The sequence below is a fragment of the Amphibalanus amphitrite genome, unplaced genomic scaffold, assembly GCF_019059575.1.
Source record: "Amphibalanus amphitrite isolate SeventyFive unplaced genomic scaffold, NRLGWU_Aamphi_draft 000022F_arrow, whole genome shotgun sequence".
Taxonomy (NCBI): domain Eukaryota; kingdom Metazoa; phylum Arthropoda; class Thecostraca; order Balanomorpha; family Balanidae; genus Amphibalanus; species Amphibalanus amphitrite.
In genome coordinates this window covers 1,227,501-1,247,783 of record NW_024881518.1, presented here as the reverse complement: position 1 = coordinate 1,247,783, position 20,283 = coordinate 1,227,501, and the positions used below count along the sequence as shown (strand labels likewise).

General features: G+C 50.6%; 2 protein-coding genes across 2 annotated transcripts in view; one reads left to right on the top strand and one right to left on the bottom strand.

The window, feature by feature from the left end:
• Nucleotides 1-260: 260 nt before the first annotated feature.
• LOC122392037 (THO complex subunit 4-like) lies at nt 261-11,285 on the top strand. Its single transcript, XM_043386496.1, has 5 exons — nt 261-524; nt 8,661-8,804; nt 9,365-9,512; nt 9,953-10,234; nt 10,751-11,285. The coding sequence occupies exons 1-4, from the start codon at nt 342-344 to the stop codon at nt 10,222-10,224; spliced, it is 747 nt and encodes a 248-aa protein (XP_043242431.1). The 5' UTR covers nt 261-341; the 3' UTR covers nt 10,225-10,234; nt 10,751-11,285.
• A 568-nt stretch (nt 11,286-11,853) lies between these two features.
• LOC122392036 overlaps nt 11,854-20,283 on the bottom strand; it is a 44,089-nt gene continuing 35,659 nt past the window's right edge. Inside the window, exons 3-6 of the mRNA XM_043386479.1 lie at nt 15,457-15,627; nt 13,810-13,963; nt 13,343-13,520; nt 11,854-12,960 (exon numbers count right to left, since the gene is read on the bottom strand). Coding sequence (XP_043242414.1) covers nt 12,187-12,960; nt 13,343-13,520; nt 13,810-13,963; nt 15,457-15,627 — 1,277 coding nt within the window. The 3' untranslated portion in view covers nt 11,854-12,186. The remainder of the gene's footprint in view (nt 12,961-13,342; nt 13,521-13,809; nt 13,964-15,456; nt 15,628-20,283) is intronic.

The following is a 20,283-nucleotide window of genomic DNA, read 5'->3' as shown; positions in this document are numbered from 1 at the left end:
ACGTCATTTGAGAAGTGATATCTAATTCAAATATTCAAATCTTGAAACCTAATTACGTCAAAATCGATACGTATGAACTCAAAAAATGGTCAAATAGAAATGTTTATATTCAAAATACACTTAATCATCTTTAAATTTCTGTTTCTATTCTCAAAAACACAAAAATTTGTAGAAAAAATGTCTAAAGAAATATTGCGTCATTTTATCAAGATTTTAGGTAATTCAACCACATTCCGTTATGCGCCGACATTTGTCTACGCGCCCAGTGGACGCCATTCCTTTCACTCGGTTGCTGCGTTGATGTGGGTGGTTTGTTCCAAGGGTTTTATTAATTTGCAACAATGGACTTAAGCCTAGACGATATTATCAAGAAGGAGAAAATTTCCAAAAGAGGAACAGGACGGGGTCGTGGTGGTGGTAGGGGGGGCAACAGAGGACAAGGACAGCAAAGGCAAAGGGGAGGCGGCCAAGAGCGTGGCAACCGGAATGCAGTCTCCAGCCGTCCTGCAACAGCTTATAAAAGGGTGAGTACCTATTTCTGACACTTTTCAACTACTAGCGTCTTTCTGGTCTCAGAATACATCATGTGGTGCTGATCATCTCCAGTTGCTGCTACCGAAGCAATTGGCGGAACCAGAGCTCTTGTCTGCCGGTTAGCACGCAAGTCGCAAATCCATTCCCACAAGCGAGCTTGTTGCCCGGCAATGGTTATTAACCAATGAAGCAAGTAATGTGTGATGTCACCAGGGGCGTCGCCACGGATTTTTGACTGGGGGGACGGATTGGCTGACTAAAAACCCAAAAGTTAGTTTACCGTACAATTTCAGGCCTATGCACTACTTGTAACGCATCACAATACACATGTTCTCATGTTCTCGCGTGGAGGCGTTATTAGTCACACTCTTTGCTACCTGTGCATGAATTGGCGGCAAATACCTGTGCGAAAATTGGCAAAAACTCTTGGCAAAACAGTCCCAAAACGCATAAATTTTGCATCCCGCGTAATAAGTTTGATACCAGGACAGTTAGGCAGTTAGTTCCTCGGTCCAGCAGCCCTGCCTCTAAAAAATCGTGTGGTTCTCTGTAAACCGCTGTCAACCATAGGTACAGCTTTTTCCAACTTCTGTGAAGTGTAGCTGCAGGACTGCGGGGTCGGAGTCGACTTCGACGGTTTTGGTCGGATACGGAGTTGGAGTCACCGAAATCGTAACAGACTTCAACTCTGAAGTCAGAGTCAACGTCATCCCCGAGGATGGGTCGAATAAGAGCTGGAGATTCTGTTGGCTGTGGTGATTGTAGTAGGGGTCATGGTAAAACCAATGTAGGGACATACTGAGCATTACGTCCTCCTGGGCTCTCTCAGACCAGGACGAGGTCCTCTCACCCTCAAGCATCAAGCGTTCAAAGGCCATGGTGAGACCTTTTGCTGTCGGATGGCCTCGAACGGGAAGAGAGCCGTTTGAGAGTGAGCTGAAGGTCTTGACTATTACGAATATCCTATGTAAAATGTGTGGTCTCTGCAAGCTGTTGTCCTTCTGCACTCTGAGACTTTGGGACAGATCTTCAGCCCTTGTTGGATATGGTCGCCCCTACAACTGTAGCTTTGGCTCCCTATCGAGGACCTGGGACGGACAGTCCAGATCTGCACCTCGTAAGCAATGTTATCTTTTAATGTGCCAAGAAACGTTCAAAGAGACAAAAGCATCACATCGCATGTTTTTTCACTCCGGTGCGGGCCGAGGGGTGCCGTGGTCGGCGATGGAGTGGGGACTCCGAGCGTTTTTTTTTTAAGCCGGAGTCGGAGTTACCAAAATCATCTACTCCGCAGCCCTGTAAGCAAGGGTACAGTGTCAGCAATTCGCAGATTCAATTTGTATACCTTACCTTACCTTACCTTAGGAGTACACGGAATTTAGAGGCCTGTGTAGACCTGTTGGTCCGGATCTTTACTTTAAGTACTAGCTCGTGGAAGGTTACTGGTCGTCGAAGGCAGAGGAGAAGCGGATAGCTTCCCAGTGGATGTCCAGTCGGGATTTAAAGGTGTTGACAGAGGGTGCAGCAACGACGTGTAGAGGTAGGCTGTTCCAACTGTTGACCACTCTGACGCTGAGGAAGTTCCGTCTTGCTCTAGAGACGGCTTGGGGCTTGTGGAGCTTGAAGCCGTGACTCCGCGTGATCCCAGTCTCGGACAGGCGAAGAAGTTCATCGTCAACGTCCATCGCGTCGTGGAGGATCTGATAGATGACGATCATGTCGCCCCGTCGTCGGCGGTACGTCAGCGACGGTAAACCAAGCAGACGCAGTCTCGTAGAGTAAGGCTTCGTACGCAGCTCTGGCACCAGTTTCGTTGCTCTGCGCTGTACCCTCTCAACCAGCTTTTGGTCGCCTATCGAGTAGGGGCCCCAGATGCAGTTGCTAAACTCCAAGTGAGGCCGAATCAGGGACTTGAAAAGCAGGGGCAGAGACTTCGCGTCGAGGTTCACGAACGATTTCTTAACCAGGCCCAGAACCCTGTTTGCCCTAGCAACAGCTGCTGCGGTCTGCTGGTGAAAGTCGAGCGACCCGTCGACAACTATTCCCAGGTCCTTCTCACTCTCCGTGGCCTCCAATGGTCTCCCCAGCATTGTGTATGTCGCGTTCTGGTTTCCCGGGCCAAGGTGTAGTACGTGACACTTATCCAAGTTGAACGGAAGCTGCCACAGCTGCGACCAGTTTCCAAGTTCATTTAAATCGGTTTGGAGCACGTCTCTAGCCTCTGGGGAGTGCACAGGGCGAAACACTTTGCAATCATCAGCAAACAGCTTGATGGAGGACGAGATGTGGCCAGGCAAGTCGTTGATGTAGAGCAGAAACAGAAGAGGTCCCAAGACAGAGCCCTGTGGCACTCCACTGGTTACAGTTGATCTTGTGGACTTGACCCCTTCGACTACGACCTGCTGGGTTCTGTCAGCAAGGAAGGCTCTTACCCAGTCCAGAGTCTTGCCAACTATGCCGTAAGTCTCCAGCTTCAACAGGAGTCTACCATGAGGCACAGAGTCGAACGCCTTCTTGAAGTCTAGATACACAGCGTCCAGTGGCTGCTTGGCCTCAATTGTCTGGGTCCAGATGTCCATAGCTTCCAGCATCTGGGTACTACAAGATCGGCGAGGGCGAAAACCATGCTGATGGGGACTAAGCAAGTTGCTCATAGTGAGATGGCTCATTATCTTGTCTCTCATGATAGCTTCCATGACTTTACATACGATGGATGTGAGACTAATTGGTCGGTAGTTGCTCGCCGATTGCCTTGGTCCCTTCTTGTAAATCGGTACGACAAGAGCGTGGCGCCATTCAACTGGTATGCAAGAGGTCTGGATACAAGCATTGAAGATGACTGCAAGTGGGCAGGCCAGCTGTGGAGCTAGCTCCTTGAGCACGCGGGGATGCAGCCCATCAGGGCCAGGGGCTCCTGAAACATTAACCTTTAGGAGTTTCAGGTAAACCTCTTCTGGTGTTATAGTCACTTCAGACAGGGTGCCCCCAGGAAGGGAATGGTGCTCAGGTTCTGGCAGAGAGGTCTGGTCCTCAGTGGTGAAGACGCTGCAGAAATACCGGTTGAGCAGATCTGCCTTATCGTTGGGTGAGCTCCTTGGTTGACCTAGCTCGTCTTCAATAACGTCAATCCCTGGTTTGGTTTTGAGACGGGAATTTACATACCTCCAAAAAGATTTTGGGTTGTACATGACCTCATTAACGATCTGTGTTTCGAAATCTCTTCTCAAGTTCCTAGTCATTTTTCTCAGTTTGTTGCGACATGTGTTGAATCTTGAGAGATCTTCATTGTCTAGAGTCCTGGAGTATGTGGCCCATAGGGTCCTCTTCTTCTTGCGTAGCTGTAAGGCTTCTCTGTTCATGTACAAGTTTTTTGTTTTGCCTGTTCGAGTCTTGGGCACATGTCGCTCAACTAGCATTGATACAGTTCTCTCAAGGAACTCATAGGCACATTGTGGATGCATGTTCCGGATTTGGGCCCAATTTACTTCAGCTGCTTTACTCCTCAACAGGTTATAGTCAGCTCGATTCAGGGCAGGTTTCTTTGTGAATTGGGCAGCTTTTGGAACTGTATAGCAGTGAACAGTGAACCTGAGGACTAGATGGTCGCTTTTGCTGAGTCCGGGAAGGTATTCTATGGTGGATACCATTCCTTCTTCGGTTGTGAGAACCAGGTCTAGAAGACTAGGGACTGTTCCAATTCTGTATCGTGTTGGTTTTGTAACATGTTGAATCAAAAACAGATCTGCCAGCTTCTTAAGAAAGAGATGAGTTGGGTGATTTTCTCGGGCAGGACTAGACATAGTCTCCCAGTTCAGGTGAGGGTAGTTAAAGTCACCAGTGACAAGCATGTGTGATGAGCTGTTGCGATTTTCTTCCAGCATTTTGCATATCAAGTCTGTACTTGTTTCCAGGCAGCTACTGGGACTTCTGTACAGGCAACCCAGCCTTAAAGTGTCTCTGCCTTTGAGCTTCAGGGCTAGCCAGACAGACTCAACCCCCTCCAGAGCTGAGGAGCCAGCAGGCTGACATCTGACTTGGTCCTTAACATAGACACAAATACCTCGCAGTCCCTGTTTCCCAAGATTGGCGGCATCAGGGTCAAAGTTTGTGTACACCTTATAACCTTTGAAACTGACAATAGCTGTCGACAGGGCTAGGACTTGGGCTTTTGGCAACACCTCTGTAATCATCATTACATCTGGTTCAGAGCCAGCTATTTCAGCTAGTAGACAATCTCTCTTATTGATAAACTGGTCTGCATTAGTGTACAAAACAGTAAGCCCAACGCCCTTCCCACATGCATTGGTTAGTCATTTTTGTTTTGATTGCTTGGATTGCACCTGCTGGGGGGCACTTGTATCCAGATTCAATCGGGCAGGTGGCTGAACTTCACGGAAACTGCTGGGTCCACCTGACCGGCCAGTTCCATTCTTCAGTTTGATGATGTTGCCATTTCTGATGCCAATATCTTGTTCACCTGCAGCACGTCGCTGTGCAAGCTCTTGTCGCAGCAGTCTGTGGGCCTCTCGCTCAGCAGGTGTCTGATCTGGGTTAATGTACAAATTATTCCAGCTTTCCGAATGCCGCAACTGAGACGACAGTCTAAGCAGTTCAATCTTGGAGTCCAGATCCTCGAGTGTTAGAATGAGCAGTCTTGGGCGGTTTTCCTGTAATTTGCCAACTCTATAGCACTTTGAAGCCTTGACGACCAGCTTCAGATTTTCTTTGACAATGTCTTTAAATTTACTGAGGTCTTTTTCCTCTCTTGTTACACCATCCTCAGGTGTGCTCTCGGGCAAGTTGAACACTACCACATTCAACTTCCTACGCTCTTTGTCTAGAACCGTGCTGACAGTCTTGTGGATGTCCCTGGAGGACTGGGACTGGTTTTCTGATAGCTGGGCAGCTCCACTAATTCCATTGAGCTTCTCTGCAACAGAATCTGTCAGAGCCGAGCAGGAGCTTTTGACTATTTCCGCATAGGAGGCCTTTTCCTCGTGTTGCTGTCTAACAGTCCTTTCAAGCATTTTAGTCTGATCAACTGCATGCTCTTCCAGCTGCCGCAGTGTTCGGTTCACCAGTTTGCAGTGGTCCGAGATGGAGTTGGTCAGGAGCTCAATTTTTTCATCCACCTTGTTAAGAACGCCACTCTCCAGGGAGTCAAGAGCATCCTTTGTTTTCTGCCACTCAGATCTGGCATCAGCACCAGTGTTGAAGATAGAAAAGTGGCATGCTGAACAGAACCAGTGGAGCATGGGAAATTTTCCTGCGGCAGTTACGGCAGTTTTGGGGATCGCCTGACAGGCCCCGTGATACCAAAAGTGGCATTTGTCGCATCTAATTCCATTTTCCCCTTCCTTGACCGGCTCACCACAGTGAGATTTACCAGGGCCTCCCCGACACTTGTCTTTATCTTGGTCTTGATCTGGCTCGGATTCCCCCCCATCTACACTTGGTGTACGGGATCTCCCACCCCAGATATCGAAAACATGATCTGCGAGTTTTCTCACCCCAGCATTAGCATCCATACCTTCTGTACAGGGTGTCCGGATAGTTCTGGCGCTTTTCAACATTTTCTAAAACAAATGCCATTGGTTCATAGATACTAATCAATGGATCAAAACAATGACCAGGGACACCAAGCCACATGCTTCCGCTACGTGCTCATTCAATGTAGCCACCGTCGGCGCCGACGACGGCCTCGACGTAGGGGAGGAAGCGTCTGCGGGTTTTGACGATGCGGGGCATTTCCAGGTCCTCCCATGCTGTCATGATGCGAGTCTTCAGCGACTCCAGGCTGGGGTGAGAAATGGCCTAGATCCTGTTCTACAAAACGCGTAGCACGCCTTAGTCGAGCGGGTCAGGTTAGGAGAATAAGGCGGCCTAATCTCATTTCGCCACGGTGATCTGGCCCGGCAAGCTCCTCTGTCAGTTTAGCTTGAATGGCGGCGGCGTTGTTGGAGGGTGCTCTGTGCTGTTGAAATGCGAAGTGACCCTTAGGGCATGTCGTCTTGACCCTCGGGTTGATGTGGCTGTCCAGGAACCCCTCGTGGGCCAGCCTGTTATTCATTTATTCGACATTGACGAAGATGATGGGACATTTTTGTCCATCAGACCCCCGCACTTTCTTCGATTGCCGCGTTGAAATGCTGCTCCGTTCCCATATCGCGTTCGAAACGGTCTGAGGATATTTTTTAAGGAATTCCCGAGTCGAAATAAACCTTTACCTGCTAAACCATTCATCGAAAAACGCCGCATCGCGCTGCAACTCGCGCCTCGTTCAAGTCGCACCCGGCCGCCGCGCGCAGGCATTCAGCGACAAGGCGCATCTTCGCCCATCTACCCATCACTGAAAACGATTTCAAGGTCATATTTACACGACCCCTGGCTGAGCAATCAACGAGGGGTCATGTCTGTGATGATTGGCTGAATGTCCAATAATCACAGCGCGCGTTACACGGCGTCCAAAAGAAGCGCCAGGACTTTCCGGACACCCTGTAGTCCCTGGCGCTGCACTTGCAGACTTCTTATCGCCACAAGAATCGCCTGCTCTCGATTTTAATCCGTCTTGACCGTTCTTGCCCACTTCATCCCTAACGATTCCACCGATTTCACTTTCGCCATTTTGATTTGCATTTTGATTTTCGCCAACGGGTACGGCGAGCGCGGCGTTTGCGTTAAAGTCCGGTTCACGCGGTTCACGTGCGTCGTTCGTCGAAGATGGTGTAGATGGCGTGACGGTCGTCGTAACGGGCGTAACGGAAGCCGTAACGCGTTCTGCTGATAGCTGCTTTTGTTTCGTTCGGCGTTGTGGCGGTGGGGAGTGGTGTAAGTTAGGCATGTTAGCAAGGAATTACGGATGTGCGATAGGTCACGGAGCTCGACAAAGCACGTCCGTCCAAGCCGAGAGCGCGAGAGCGAATGGTATCCGAGTAGGTATCCGCAATTTCATCCCAAAACGACAATACACCAATGTCGTAGGTCGCTTTTTAAATCATTCATGGGGATATTTTGCGGGGGACGTCCCCCCCCCCGGATTCCTCGACTGGGGGGGACGCGTCCCCCCCGTCCCCCCCGGTTTCGACGCCCATGGATGTCACATGCAATTTTCATGTACCTACCCATGCCCCTGGATGTGATGTAGTATGTCCTACTGTGCCTGTGTGCTGTGTGGATGTTGGGGTGTATGATTGAAAGATGAAGAAGCACTAGGAGTGTGCCACTCACCACCGCATTTGACAAAAGCAGTGCTAAGCATGATCGTTCCGGCTTTTGTTGAAAGTTGTATGTATATTTATGGGTTTCAGGGTGGTTAATATTATTGGCATTAAACAAGCTATCTTAATTTTTGTTCTTAGGAATTTTATTCGCAACTCTTCAGTCCATTGCAATCTCACTTACTGTGGGAATGGGTTCTTTTTCTAGAATGAGTGACAGGTATTTAGTAACGCAAGTGGTGATGAAGTTGAAATAAATAGATAAAAGTAATAAAGCCAAAAGAGACCCCCAATGATCATTTGAGATCTGCAAATCTCTCAATATCCATGATACAGTTTGCTCAATATATGACCCCACCATCTTGGTCCTGAGGGCCTCCGTTAGTTTTTGGCTTGTATGTGAGCCAATGCCATCGCTTGTGATGTCTACTTGCGGATTGTGTCATCATCTCACAAAATAGTAGGCAGCCAGACAGCGCCCAGGAGGGGAGTCCCAGAGGCTTTTGGGGTAATGCTTCAAAAAAGTTTCTTCAGTTCTGAAGTCTTAAGAGTTTGATTCCTTTTGCAATGCCATGCAGTTAAAGCCAAACTGTTCCAGCTAAAAGTTCTTGAGTTTTCTTTCTTTTTTAGAAAAAAAAAACATCTTTTGGGTGCAGCAGGCTGGCATTTGCTGCAAATGTATAGTAATAGAATTTTATTTTTTAGACCTCCAGATTTCAGTTTCTGCAAGGTGGAGCAACATAATCAATATTATGGGACAATATAATCAATATTCTAATAAGCATGAAGTTCATAACTACAAGACCCTTCATTTTACAGTAATTAAGTCTTCAAATGTGAAAAAGCCTGCTGAATGATTTCTGTAATTTGAACTCTCTGTGTAAACGTGACCCATTATCGCTGTCTCAGGGCAATGTGGACGACCGGTGGTCCCACGACATGTACGAGGGGGGCGGCGCCGGACGAGGCGAGGTGCGCCGACGCAGCGGGCAGGACACCACCAAACTGATGATCTCCAATCTGGACTTTGGGGTCACCGACGCCGATGTCAAGGTAGGTGCCCCGTTGTACGAGTACGTATGAGGCAGGTTGTGTTGCCTGTTGTGACTTTAAATGCTTTGGTTGGTAGTTGATGGATGTCTGTGAGAGTGAGCAATGTGTATATTAGTGTTAATTTGTCAGTGGTCAGTGTGTCGTCAGAGATGTTTAATTTACTGTGTTTCCCTATAAACATTCGTTGCGGACTGACCTGTGTCCGTGTTCACTGCTCGCATCCTCATCCCTGTTGCGTGGTTCTGGTTCTCAGATTACACATTACCCCCATGCCCCTCTCGTCTTGTGCAGGCATTAGTGCACGACCACATGTGCGATTACCTATCTATGCTGTCTGATTACCGGGGAGAATGACAGCATACGTCTTTAACCATTAATCGACAAAATGCCAGTTTTTCTACCTTGCTCAGTCTTTTTCATTTTGGCTTTTGCACATTTTCACAATTACAAAGTCGCAATGTTATAACAATATCAATTTTCCAAACCCAAATCCACACATGACCAGTGCCACCTGCGGTCGTTTTGGCGACGTGTAACCACTCTCCCCCTGTCCTGCACAGGAGCTGTTCGGGGAGTTTGGACCGATGCGCTCGGCAGCGGTTCACTACGACCGGTCCGGCCGCTCCATGGGCACGGCACAGGTGGTGTTTGAGCGGCGCAGTGACGCCGTGCGCGCCATGAAACAGTACGGCGGCGTGCCTCTAGACGGTGAGTGTCGCGCGTGGGGGAGTAACGGGGTGCCGATGGAAGGTAAGACGTGTCGGTGCTTGTGGGCAACAGGCTGAGATATGTCAGTGTGAGGGTGAATCATAAAGTTGACGGCTGTTCTTGCAAGGTTCCCAGTGCTACTGAAGTGTTGAATCCCCACTGTGGCCACCGATCGTCATACACTTTTATTTCCATTTGATCATATAAACGCCCCTTTATCAGCGTGGCTGGATGTTGGCCATTGCGGTCCTGGCGCCGTTCGAAATCAATTATCGTCATCTTTTTGTCATCTCCTTTTATAAGGACCAGCTTTAGGGCATTTTCCGAACTCGAGCAATGGCAATACCCCTGCCCTTGAACTGGCGGTCGATTACTACCTTTAACTCCCTGAGTCCTGTGGCGCTCTATCACCATCTGACTGCCTCCTCTGACCCCTCCAGGCCGGCCGATGAAGCTGGAGCTCGCCACCGACCAGCTGGGCGGCGGCGGGGGCGGCGGCGGCATGGGCGGCCGGCTGGGCGCCAGTCCCCGCCAGCCTCGCGGTGGCGGCGGCGGTGGCGGTGGCCGGGGCCGGGGCCGCGGCAGCTCGCGCGGTAACCGTGGCGGCGGCACCGGCGGCCGGGGCGGCGGCCGGCAGCGCGAGAAGAAGAAGCCCGCCACCGCTGAGGAGCTGGACGCCGAGCTGGACGCCTACGTCAACTCGGCCAAATAGAAACGGCTAGGTGAGTGGCGGAAAGGGGAGCTGAAGTTTGCTGTGCAGTGTGCACATTGTACACTGCATATAATATCTGAGGACGCGCTCGGAAACTCATTGTTTCTACTGCCGTATGTGAGGGAAGGGGAGCGAGGAGGACGAGACTTAAGTCATCCCGAGACCCGTACTACGGAAGTAGTTATATGTGTAAATTGTACGTGGGATGGGACAATATAATTAACTCCTTTGGTGCGTTAAGCAATTCTTTTTCATGGGGAACCTTTTTCAAGGGTGGATGTATGTGGTAAAATCGTGTGATGTAAGTGTTTTGCATTGCATCTGCATTTGTTGCATTTGTTACATGATTTTGTTTAGATTTGTTGTTGCCATATTTCATGCTCAGACATTTTCCACCGCACTACAGTCGGAATCATGCATACAACGTTAAACTGTTACTGTGAAAACACCTGAAAGATACCGCCATCAAATCTGTTCAATATTTTGTCTTAGCTGACCCTAACCTCTGTTCGTGTCTCTATTTCAGGTCTAACCCGCCCGCTGATGACTCACCGGGTCTCCGAAAGGCGGCAGCACGATCGACCGCTCAGTTCGGTGTGTCGTCCACAGGTGTCGCTGCGTGTCCGTGTCGCGTGGGCGCTATTTTAACAGGAAATTCGCGCGCCATACATACGCGCCATTTCGCGGTGCCGATTCGGTGCCGATTGCGCGTTAAACGCGTTTCAGCGGCGTTTCGTGAGTGTTTCGCCAGTGTTTGTCATGCTTCACTCCGTGTCGTCGAGGTGGGTCCACGCGGAGAGCGTCGGCCTCTGCGCCGACCGCTCAGCGGATTCCGCAGTGGTGTGAGCGGTCGAGCGCGACAATACACAGGCCCTGGTGCCGCGACCCGACACAGGAGTTTCGAGGAGGGAAGGAAAGAAGCGGAAGAAGAGTGAGTCTGGACGGCCCGGCCGGCCGACGGTTCAGCGGACTCATCGCGTCGAGGATCAGTCATCGCCAAAGGTCATCGGTCATTCTGTCCCCCCACACAGCGTCACAAATACACCCATGGTCATCCAGGAGACTTGTGTTTGGAATGGTGGAAGTTAACTGCTGAGGCGTGGTTTCGTGGAGGGAGGGAGGGAGGGAGGGAGAGACAGACAGACAGACAGACAGAGAGAGAAGAGAGATGGTGTGAGTGACAAATCGGTGCACGCATAAGCGTTTGACTGTTAAGATTAAGGTGCAGGTACTTTACTATTCGAATCATGTCTTGAGTCTCAAGACCAGCCTTAGAGCGCACGAAGACCAATCACATTTTCTGGACATTGTATTACCCCAATAGGCCAGCAGCACACTCGAAATTTGAGCGTCAAATGAAAAGCATGAAAATACACCCTCCATTTTCAGCGGATAATATGCATTTAATACATAATGTGGAGCATTGTACCGCGCACTAGCTGGCGAACTCGAAAACCCAAGCTTCAGCTCCCGAATACGGTCCCCTCTTGTGGCGACATCTATCGGTAGATACACGACTAGATCTTAGAGTCCCACATCGCGTCGCTCGTATGGACAATCTCCATCCGTTCATCCCTCGTTCAGGTGACTGACAGATCCGAGAAAACAAGTCAAAAATGTCCACCAATCGCCATTCCCAAATATAATCTCACCTCATGGTCGCACTCATTCAGGCCATGTATTCCTATTTCCTACAGGTACCGTCCATGGAGACTTTATAACGCGGCCGGTTTCTTTAGATCTAACAGAAACAGATCATAGATAAGTTCTTACCCACACACCATTCGTTGTAGACGCGCATTTTTGCTATAAAACTTGTGATGCATCGCATACCGCACCTTTTCATCAGGCATCATCACAGTACAAGTAGCGGCAGGCCAGCACCCCTCGCCCTGCCACAAGGGTGACGGTTGTCGCCACTTCCTTCAGAGGTCGCTGATACCGCTCGCCGCTCACTCGCTCTTACAGCACCGTGCTGAGGTCCTGCGGATGCAGGTACCGTCCGCTGAAGCTGGTGCCCTCCTGTTCAATGACATCACTGTGCAGCCCGCCATCCTCGTGCCGTGGCGGCCACAGGAGCGGCGCGGCACTACCCACGGATAGTTTCGTCAGTGCTCCGCTGCCCGCGGCCGCGCTGCGCCGCGAGCGGGGCCGGGGGCGCGGTCGGACCGCCGCCGGTGCCTGGCTGAGGTGCCGGAGCCGGTCCAGGGGCCAGTCGCGGTAGGTGGGCCGAGGCTCGGCGGTGGCCGGTCTCAGACCAGACCCCGGCGCTGTGGCAGTGTCCACCCCGGCCCCCGAGGGCAGGGTCGAGTGCGCGCCTCCGGTGGGCGCTGCCGAGAGCGGCGCCGAGCCTGGCCGGCCCCAGACGGACCCCTGGCCGCCGTTCACCCGGTGGACGAACACAGCCGGCCGGGACAGACCTCCGGGCGCGCTGTCCGTGCGGCGTCGGCCCGGGGCGCGCCACCTCCGGCTGCCGGTCCGCCGCACACGACTCAGCGGCACCGCGCGGCTGGGCCGGCCCCGCGAGCGACGCGCGCCCGCCAGCGGCAGGCTGCTCGGGCCCGCCGGATCGGTGTCCTCCTCTTCGATGACCGTTTGAGTCAGGCTGAAGAAGGAGCCTGTGGCACTGGTGAGTGGCCGCCCGCCGGTAGCGGCGGAGGTAGGCCGTGGCCGGCGGGACGCGGGAGTCACCGACCGTGGCAGGTACTCCACGTGTGGCGGAGACGGTCCGCTGACCTGGGGAGGGGAAACTTGGTCAGATGCGCTGAGATTGACGCTTTGGTTGTGGGTACACGGCAACTAGTGAGCACACTAGGCAGTGGGCGACGATGCGGGTGGATGTCGGCGGCATGTTGTCATCTAATGAATGATGAATCATTAGAGACTACACCTAATGTGGAGATAATACAACTAATAAAAAAGACAGCAAGTAATGAGAAAGGTTCCTGAAACCCTACACATGAGAGTGCCCATTCCCAACACACTACACAAATACATCAGCGGTCTTGTAAAAAAAAAAAACTTTTAAGAACCAATCTAGTATCTACTTTTACTCTCAGTGACTACTCCAAGACACCGGCGCCGCTCCGCCGCGTCCAGCCCTCGCTCCCGCTCTGACCTTGCTGCTGGGCCTGGCGTGGCGGTGTTTCCTCAGCAGCCGCTCGGCCCAGTCCAGCAGCCGCTGCCAGTCAGCAGGCGGCTGGCGCAGCTGCTGCTCGCGGCTGGCCAGCAGTGCCAGCAGCCGTCTCAGGTCCTGCTGACTGGTGCGGCTGTCGGCGGAGGACGGCTGGCTGGTTCTGGAACACGGCGAGCGGTTAGGACTTAGGACAGACAGATAGAAACGGAACGACAGACGATCATAGGTACAAGAAAAGACGAACGGACATTGTGTTGAGAGAGAAATGCTACCACAATAGCGCCAGTCTTCCTCGATATTTTATCGTCCTATATGTTCAAAACAGCTCCCTCCCTTACAAGCAAGCAGCCAGTCGCCTTTGCCGACCTTCCGACTTCTATCTTTGTCTTTCCTTCTCCCTCCCTTTTCTCTCCCTTTCCTTCTCCTGTCCTTTCCTCCCTCAGTCTCACCTGAGTGTGTGTCGACTGCTGCGGCCGGTCCCCTCCTCAGTAGAGTAGCGACTGGGTGGCCGCGGATCCGACAGCAGGCTGAGAAAGGTGCCGATCTCTGGTCGCAGGGCGCGCACTCGGGTCACAAATTGTACCCGCTCCAGGTCCAGAGGGTCTGTGGGAGGTCACACGGTCACAAACTGTACCACTCCAGGTCACACGGTCACAAACTGTACCACTCCAGGTCTATAGGGCCTGTGGGAGATCAGGTCACACGGGTCACAAGTAGATTATATCATACGAGTCCCCTCCTCGTACTCGTACTCGTATGTGACTTATGTGGTGTGACAGGTACTTGCATGACGGTAAACACAAAGAGAAGACTGCAATTCTACACAGCAAGGTAGCAGCAAAATCTACGGAGACTGCAACGGCGCAGCAGACCAGACAGTAGCACAAGCTATCGGCGACTGCAGTTCCGCACAAGCCAGTAGCACCAAACTTCAATGACTGCAGCTAGGGATGTAAAAGTAACACCAACCTCAAATGTGTATCATTTGAGTACCTATCAATATATAAGAAGTAAATCATAAACATTTTGGGTACACTGTCGCTGATATATCTCCTTAACCCTCGCATGTGTAGGGGGGGGTCGGATGGACCCCCCCCCCATGGTTTTTCGCAAATAACTCGCGTAAAAAGCGGCCGATCGCGACGAAACTTTCAGTACCCTCGCATTGATCAATTTTACACCTACCCTGAAAATTTCATGACCCTGACCCAAATGACCTTTGACCTGTGACCTCTTTTCCGAGACCATGTTTGGCCGGAATCGCGATTTCGCGTATGTCGGCTCGCACTAGCCGCGCGTTTGCAAGCTTTTCGTGGTTTCAAACGTTCAAACATGTGATTTGATGTTACTCCCGTGGGTGTCAAGGTCACCTGAAGGTCAGGTCAGGTCATTGACCTTTGGTGACCTCGGGTGACCTCGGTTCACTTTTTCGAGTTTTACATGTTTCTAGGCTAGTTTTTTGAGCTGAATTCGAATTTAGCAACCATTTGAACATTTACGAAGTAGTTTTGGTGACTTCGTAACATGTTACGAAGCTGTCAGAGGTGGTTGACACGTACTACGAATACCCGTCACGACGCCTACTGGTTGACCTGACCTGACCTGACCCGACCTGGTCTAAATGCTTCAAGACATCATCTGTGATCAAAACTAACACGATATTCGTGATCAGCACCCCGAAAAACCCCTTAGCAGCCACACTTTACGACTTTCTAACAGGTCCCGATTTTCCCGACTTTGGGTCATTGACCTGACCTGGAAGGTCAACCAATGACCTAGGACCTTAAAATTGGGTATCATCGGCTTCCTCTCGTCACGGGCAACACGCTCGTTTTTTCCGCGAAGCTCTAGCTCGATCAGGGGCCAAACGGCAAGGGGGGGGTCCAACCGACCCCCCCCTACACATTAGAAGCTGGAAAACGCCGCACACATGCGAGGGTTAATACTCGTACTTACTTACCGTGTCTTCCACCAAATGCCCCTGTTCACCGTCCACTTCCCGCCCCGCCCCGTCCACTGGCCTGTCCCCCGTCCACTTTTTGTCCTTCCGTCCATCGTACTGTCTCCCGTCTACTTTCTGTCCCCCATCCACTGACCTGGCTCCCTGTGGTGTAGCCGCTCCCTGAGTGGGTCCATTTTCCGCCTCAGTCGGAGATACATGAAGGCGCCGATGGCCAGTCCGATACAGACGGCAGCCACGAGCAGAGCGGTCACCAGGGCGGCCAACTCGCCGGTGGTTAGATCCGCTGTGTCCAGAAAACGGTGCGCTGGGGAGAGCGGGGTGGGGGTTAGATGGAGAGAGAGGGGAGGTGGGTGTGGTGCTTGCAGAGGCGAGGCAGGGGTGAATTGAGATAGAGTAATGTGAACCTTGCAGGCTCATACTCAGACTGGCAGCCATGAACTATGGTCAGTTCACACCCATCATCAATAACATCGTTTGACTGCCATGACACTAAGAATTAAGTACGACTTATTTCTAGCGACATTTTAGAGTTCGTTTCGCTGCTCACTATCTTCACAATAGCCGATAAAAGTTGACGGTCATGTTTTCCCGTCTTTCTGCGCTTTCGGGACTCGGCGGGGCACAATGCAAGTTAATTAATCACGCAAATGACGGGAGAGTGCCACTTTCCCCGAGAGTCGTTTACCATCTCCAAGTGAGGTCTCTGACTGCGCCGCCCAGCCCGAGGACCTGCCCTCGGCTGACAGTCGCGCCCTGTGCGTGCCTCCCGGCGACTTTCTCTCCTTCTCTGGCGGACTCCGCCCCTCGTTAGGCACCCGCTGAGAGCTGGCAGACGCACAACAATCCACAGAGCCTGACTGACTGTATGGAGAGGACATTACGAGATCTATTCTTGCTTTATGCTTAGCACTTCGATGCTCCCAATGATAGGCCGTCGGATATATCATATTATCCACGTGACGAGTTGCGGCACTGGATGTACACTATACATAGTCAGCCTGTCTGTCCCAGTTTGAGACTACCTCAGTGTTTCATCACGTTCAGAAAGGGAAAATCTCCGACAGCCTCCTCTCTGGACCATGACCAATGTGGTCTCATACATAATGTATGACCGTTCCTGGGTACCACAACGGTGCCGCACTCTGCCGTCACGGCCCGAACAGCTCGACAAACAGAGACTGAGAAGAGTCACAACTCACACCGGCTTGCCGAGCGAACAGCGGGTTCGAAGTGTCACGGTCCAGTGCAGTGGGCTGAGGAGGTACGGACGGCGTAACCCTTCTCTAACAGGTGTGGGTTAACCCTCGCACGACCAGGCCATTTCTCATAACACGAACGACCAGGGGGGGGGGGGTTGTTACGACCCCCCCCCCCCCCCTGGCGTTTCGAAACGGAAGGTCGTAGAGCTTAGCGGAAAAAAACCAACGGATTGCTCTCAACGAGATCTCGCGATTGGTGGTATATTTTTTGGTCCTAGGTCAACATTTGACCTACTTATGACCGGTCAAAGGTCAAATTTTCCGAAAAAATCAAACTTTTTCAACTTTCCGCGGCGATTGCGGCAAAACGGTGGGAGATATCGACTTGAAACCTTCACTATCGTGTTCCTTGATCAATTTTCTATCGTTTGGTATGTATTTCGTTTCCCTAGCTCTAAAAATGGCGCGTTGGGAGCGCCGGAAGTCGGCAAGGTCACAGTCGGCGGCAGAAATTCGAAAAATCAAAATTTAAATTTTTGAAATCTGATTGTATTTATGGATTTGGGAGGTCCATTTGCTCCCTATAGAAGCTAATATTGCTGCATATTCCCATTGAGGTGACAAGAATTAGCAAAATAGTGGTTCGGGCGCTTTTCAAAAATAGTACCGGACGCTGTTCTTCTTGTGACGTCATAGCTCCGTGATCTGACCTGACCCGGTCAATTTTCTTGCACCACACGATAGCCAATGCTTGCCCCAACATGCATGGGAAGTTTCATCATGATCTATCAAACAATGTGGGTATCACCGGCAGAAAACCTAGGGATTCGGCGCACACGTTTGGTAACTGTCGGCCGAAGGCTGTACCTCTTATGACGTCATAACTCCGTGACCTGACATGACCCGATCAATTTTTTTTCAGCAAAAGATGCGCAAAGGTTGCCCCAGAGGGTATTGAAAAATTCAGCCCGCTACGACAAGCCGTTTAGCATGCACTTCGAAAAACCTCAGGGGGGGGGGGTTGATACAACCCCCCCCCTAGGCGTTCTAGGGTTAAGGACAATGTCGGCTCATGTTAAGGTCACCCCATTGGTTCTGGTCCTAATATGCTATAGACAGGCATCGTATTCGCTCTCTTCACACCTGACTTAGCCGTCGCTTATCTCCATTTCCGTTATCTTCACTTTGCTTCTTACTTAGCTTCACTTGTCTCCGCTGAATGCAAGCATGCTCTAGCACTGAGAAAAAATTGACTCCATATGGGTCAAAACTCTTGAAAATGCTCCCCTGAAAACTCCTGAAAACCATCGATAACACCCTTTCCAGCAGAGTTATTGAGTGTGTTCTAGGGTAACTTTGAGCCTTCCTCATTTTGCGAAAGAGTTTTCAAGAGTTCTCAATGGATGGCAAAATGACTCCATGTGTGACACCCCATAACTCTGTGACGCAACTCTCCATTACTCCCGAAAAACCTTTCCCGAACGTTCCGACAGGAGTAAAAGGGGAGTTACGAAGGGGTTTTAGCATACGTCGCGAGGCTGCCGTGGCCGCCATCTTTTGCGCGTAGTATACAGCACGTTGTGCCGGGCGGCGGGCGAGGTGTTAGTGAAGAGCGTGTTGACTTAGACGGACCTGACCTAGGTATACAGTGACGGATAATTGGACCTTACTTTGGATTTAAAGGTAAGCTTAGCTGTATTTCTCATCATGCTTTTATAGTGCAAAGTGTTATAATGCTGTGATGAGAACATATGGTAACCCCATGTTCTTGATGGGCTGGAATGGTCTGTGTAAGGGTAATCGATTTGTTTCGTTCCTGAGTGCGATAAAGATCGGAAACAGCATGCTCTGAGTTTCTACATATTGGCAAATATCATACATTTTTTCCCTCGAATAAATTGGAAAGTTAGGGTTATACAAGCTTTACACGTCATGGATCCTATTGTTATTGCCCAATTGTTTTAATACCCATGTCAATGACAAATATCAAATTTGAAGGGCTTTCAAAGCAGAGTCAGAAAATTAAACTATCTTGGCATAAAAGCCTTGATTTTCCTAGCCCCTATATATAAAAAATCAGTTACCTACCACTGCCACTGCCCAATGGGGAAAACCACCGACAAACCAGCATGTTTAAATAAATTTTGTCTAAATTGTATTTTTTTTAGAAAGTATCCATAAATGAAGTTCGTTCTTAATGTTAACATGGGTACGTATGCAGCGTGTAACGCGTCCTTAGCTTATTTTTAGCGACCTGCTCAACTTTTTGAGCGCTCAAGTACGTTTTATAGCATTTCCCTAATGTGTCTGCAACTAAGATGGAGGCTGTTGACTTGCCCTTTAGACTTTCACTGAAACTTAACTTTATCAAAATTGTAGTGCATAAAAAGTATGCTAACTTTGCAATCTCTTGCTTTCATTATTTTGACATCATGTGCGGAAATGCAGTATCAGTGCCAACATGTCAGGTCGCGTGTGTCTCGTCTCGTCCATCTTGTCTCATCTGCCTACCTCTCAGTCTCCTCCCTCATTTCTTCCTTCCATCTTTCCTCGCTTCCTTCCCAACTCCCTCCTTCCCCTCCCCTCTCTCTCCCTTTCTTTCTCCCTCTCTCCCTCCCTCCCTCCCTTCCTTCCTTCCTTCCTTCCTTCCTTCCTTCCTTCCCTCCCTCCTTCATTATTTCCCTCCTTCTCTTTTTTCTTTCTCCTCTATTTCCTCCCACGCAATGTTAAGTGTACCTATAATTTCATGGTGATTAACATTTTGCAGAGGATGAGCTGGAGAGCCTGCATCGCATCCCGCAAGACACGTCGGAAGCCAACGGAGGCCCGCAAAATATCCATCCCACCATCGTGAAAGGAGAGTCGGACGAAGAAGACGCAGTATTCGTCGAGGCCCAGGAGGTGGTAGCGGCACCACCAGACCAAGCATTCCTGCTGTGGTAGGCCGCCTTTTGGATTTTTAACATCAAAACTCGCGACCGTGTAGCATAGGTATGGAGTGAGATCCCCGGAGAGCGTGCCGCGGCGGGATGTCAAAAGCGTTTGTCAATTTTTGAAGCCTCCCACCGCCCCGGACTATGAATACACATTACTTGAAATATATTTTTTATCTGTGCTTCGGTACACGAGCTTTGGGTGGTTACGCTATTCGTCCAATATTTATTTTCGAGGGGGGGGGGGGGGGCTGGAGCGGAGTGATGGGAAGTTTGGGTGAGTTTGATGGGGAGTAACTATAGAGGTATACCATGAAGCTGTAAACGGAATTTTGGGGAATAATGGAATGGAGTAATTGGGAGTAATTATGAGGCAGTAAGAGAGTCATTGAGAGTAATGGAAGGGAGTTTCAGGGAGTATGTTGTTTGTTTTGATAGGGTAAAGGAGAGAAATGAAGAGTTTTCTAGAACAGTAGGGAGAGTTGCAGAGAGTTTCTCGAGGGAAGTTTTGGGGTGTAATGGAGAGTTTTGGAGGGGGTGTAATGAGGAGTACCACCTGGGAGTTTTAGGGTGTCGTTTTGGTGAACTCCCCCTGGGGGTGTCATGCGGAGTCAGGATTTTTCTCAGTGAGCGTCCTCCACCCAAACGGAACCTCTGCCGCGTCCATAACGCGTACAGAGACCTCTCCTCACAGCCGCAGCGTCTTATGCCCGCGGCGCTCGTAACTCAGACGCAGTAAGAATACGACCTCACTACCCGCTAATGAACCAACGGACCACGCTATACGCCGGCTCGGCCAGTGCGTTCCCTCACCCTCGTAACAGCGTA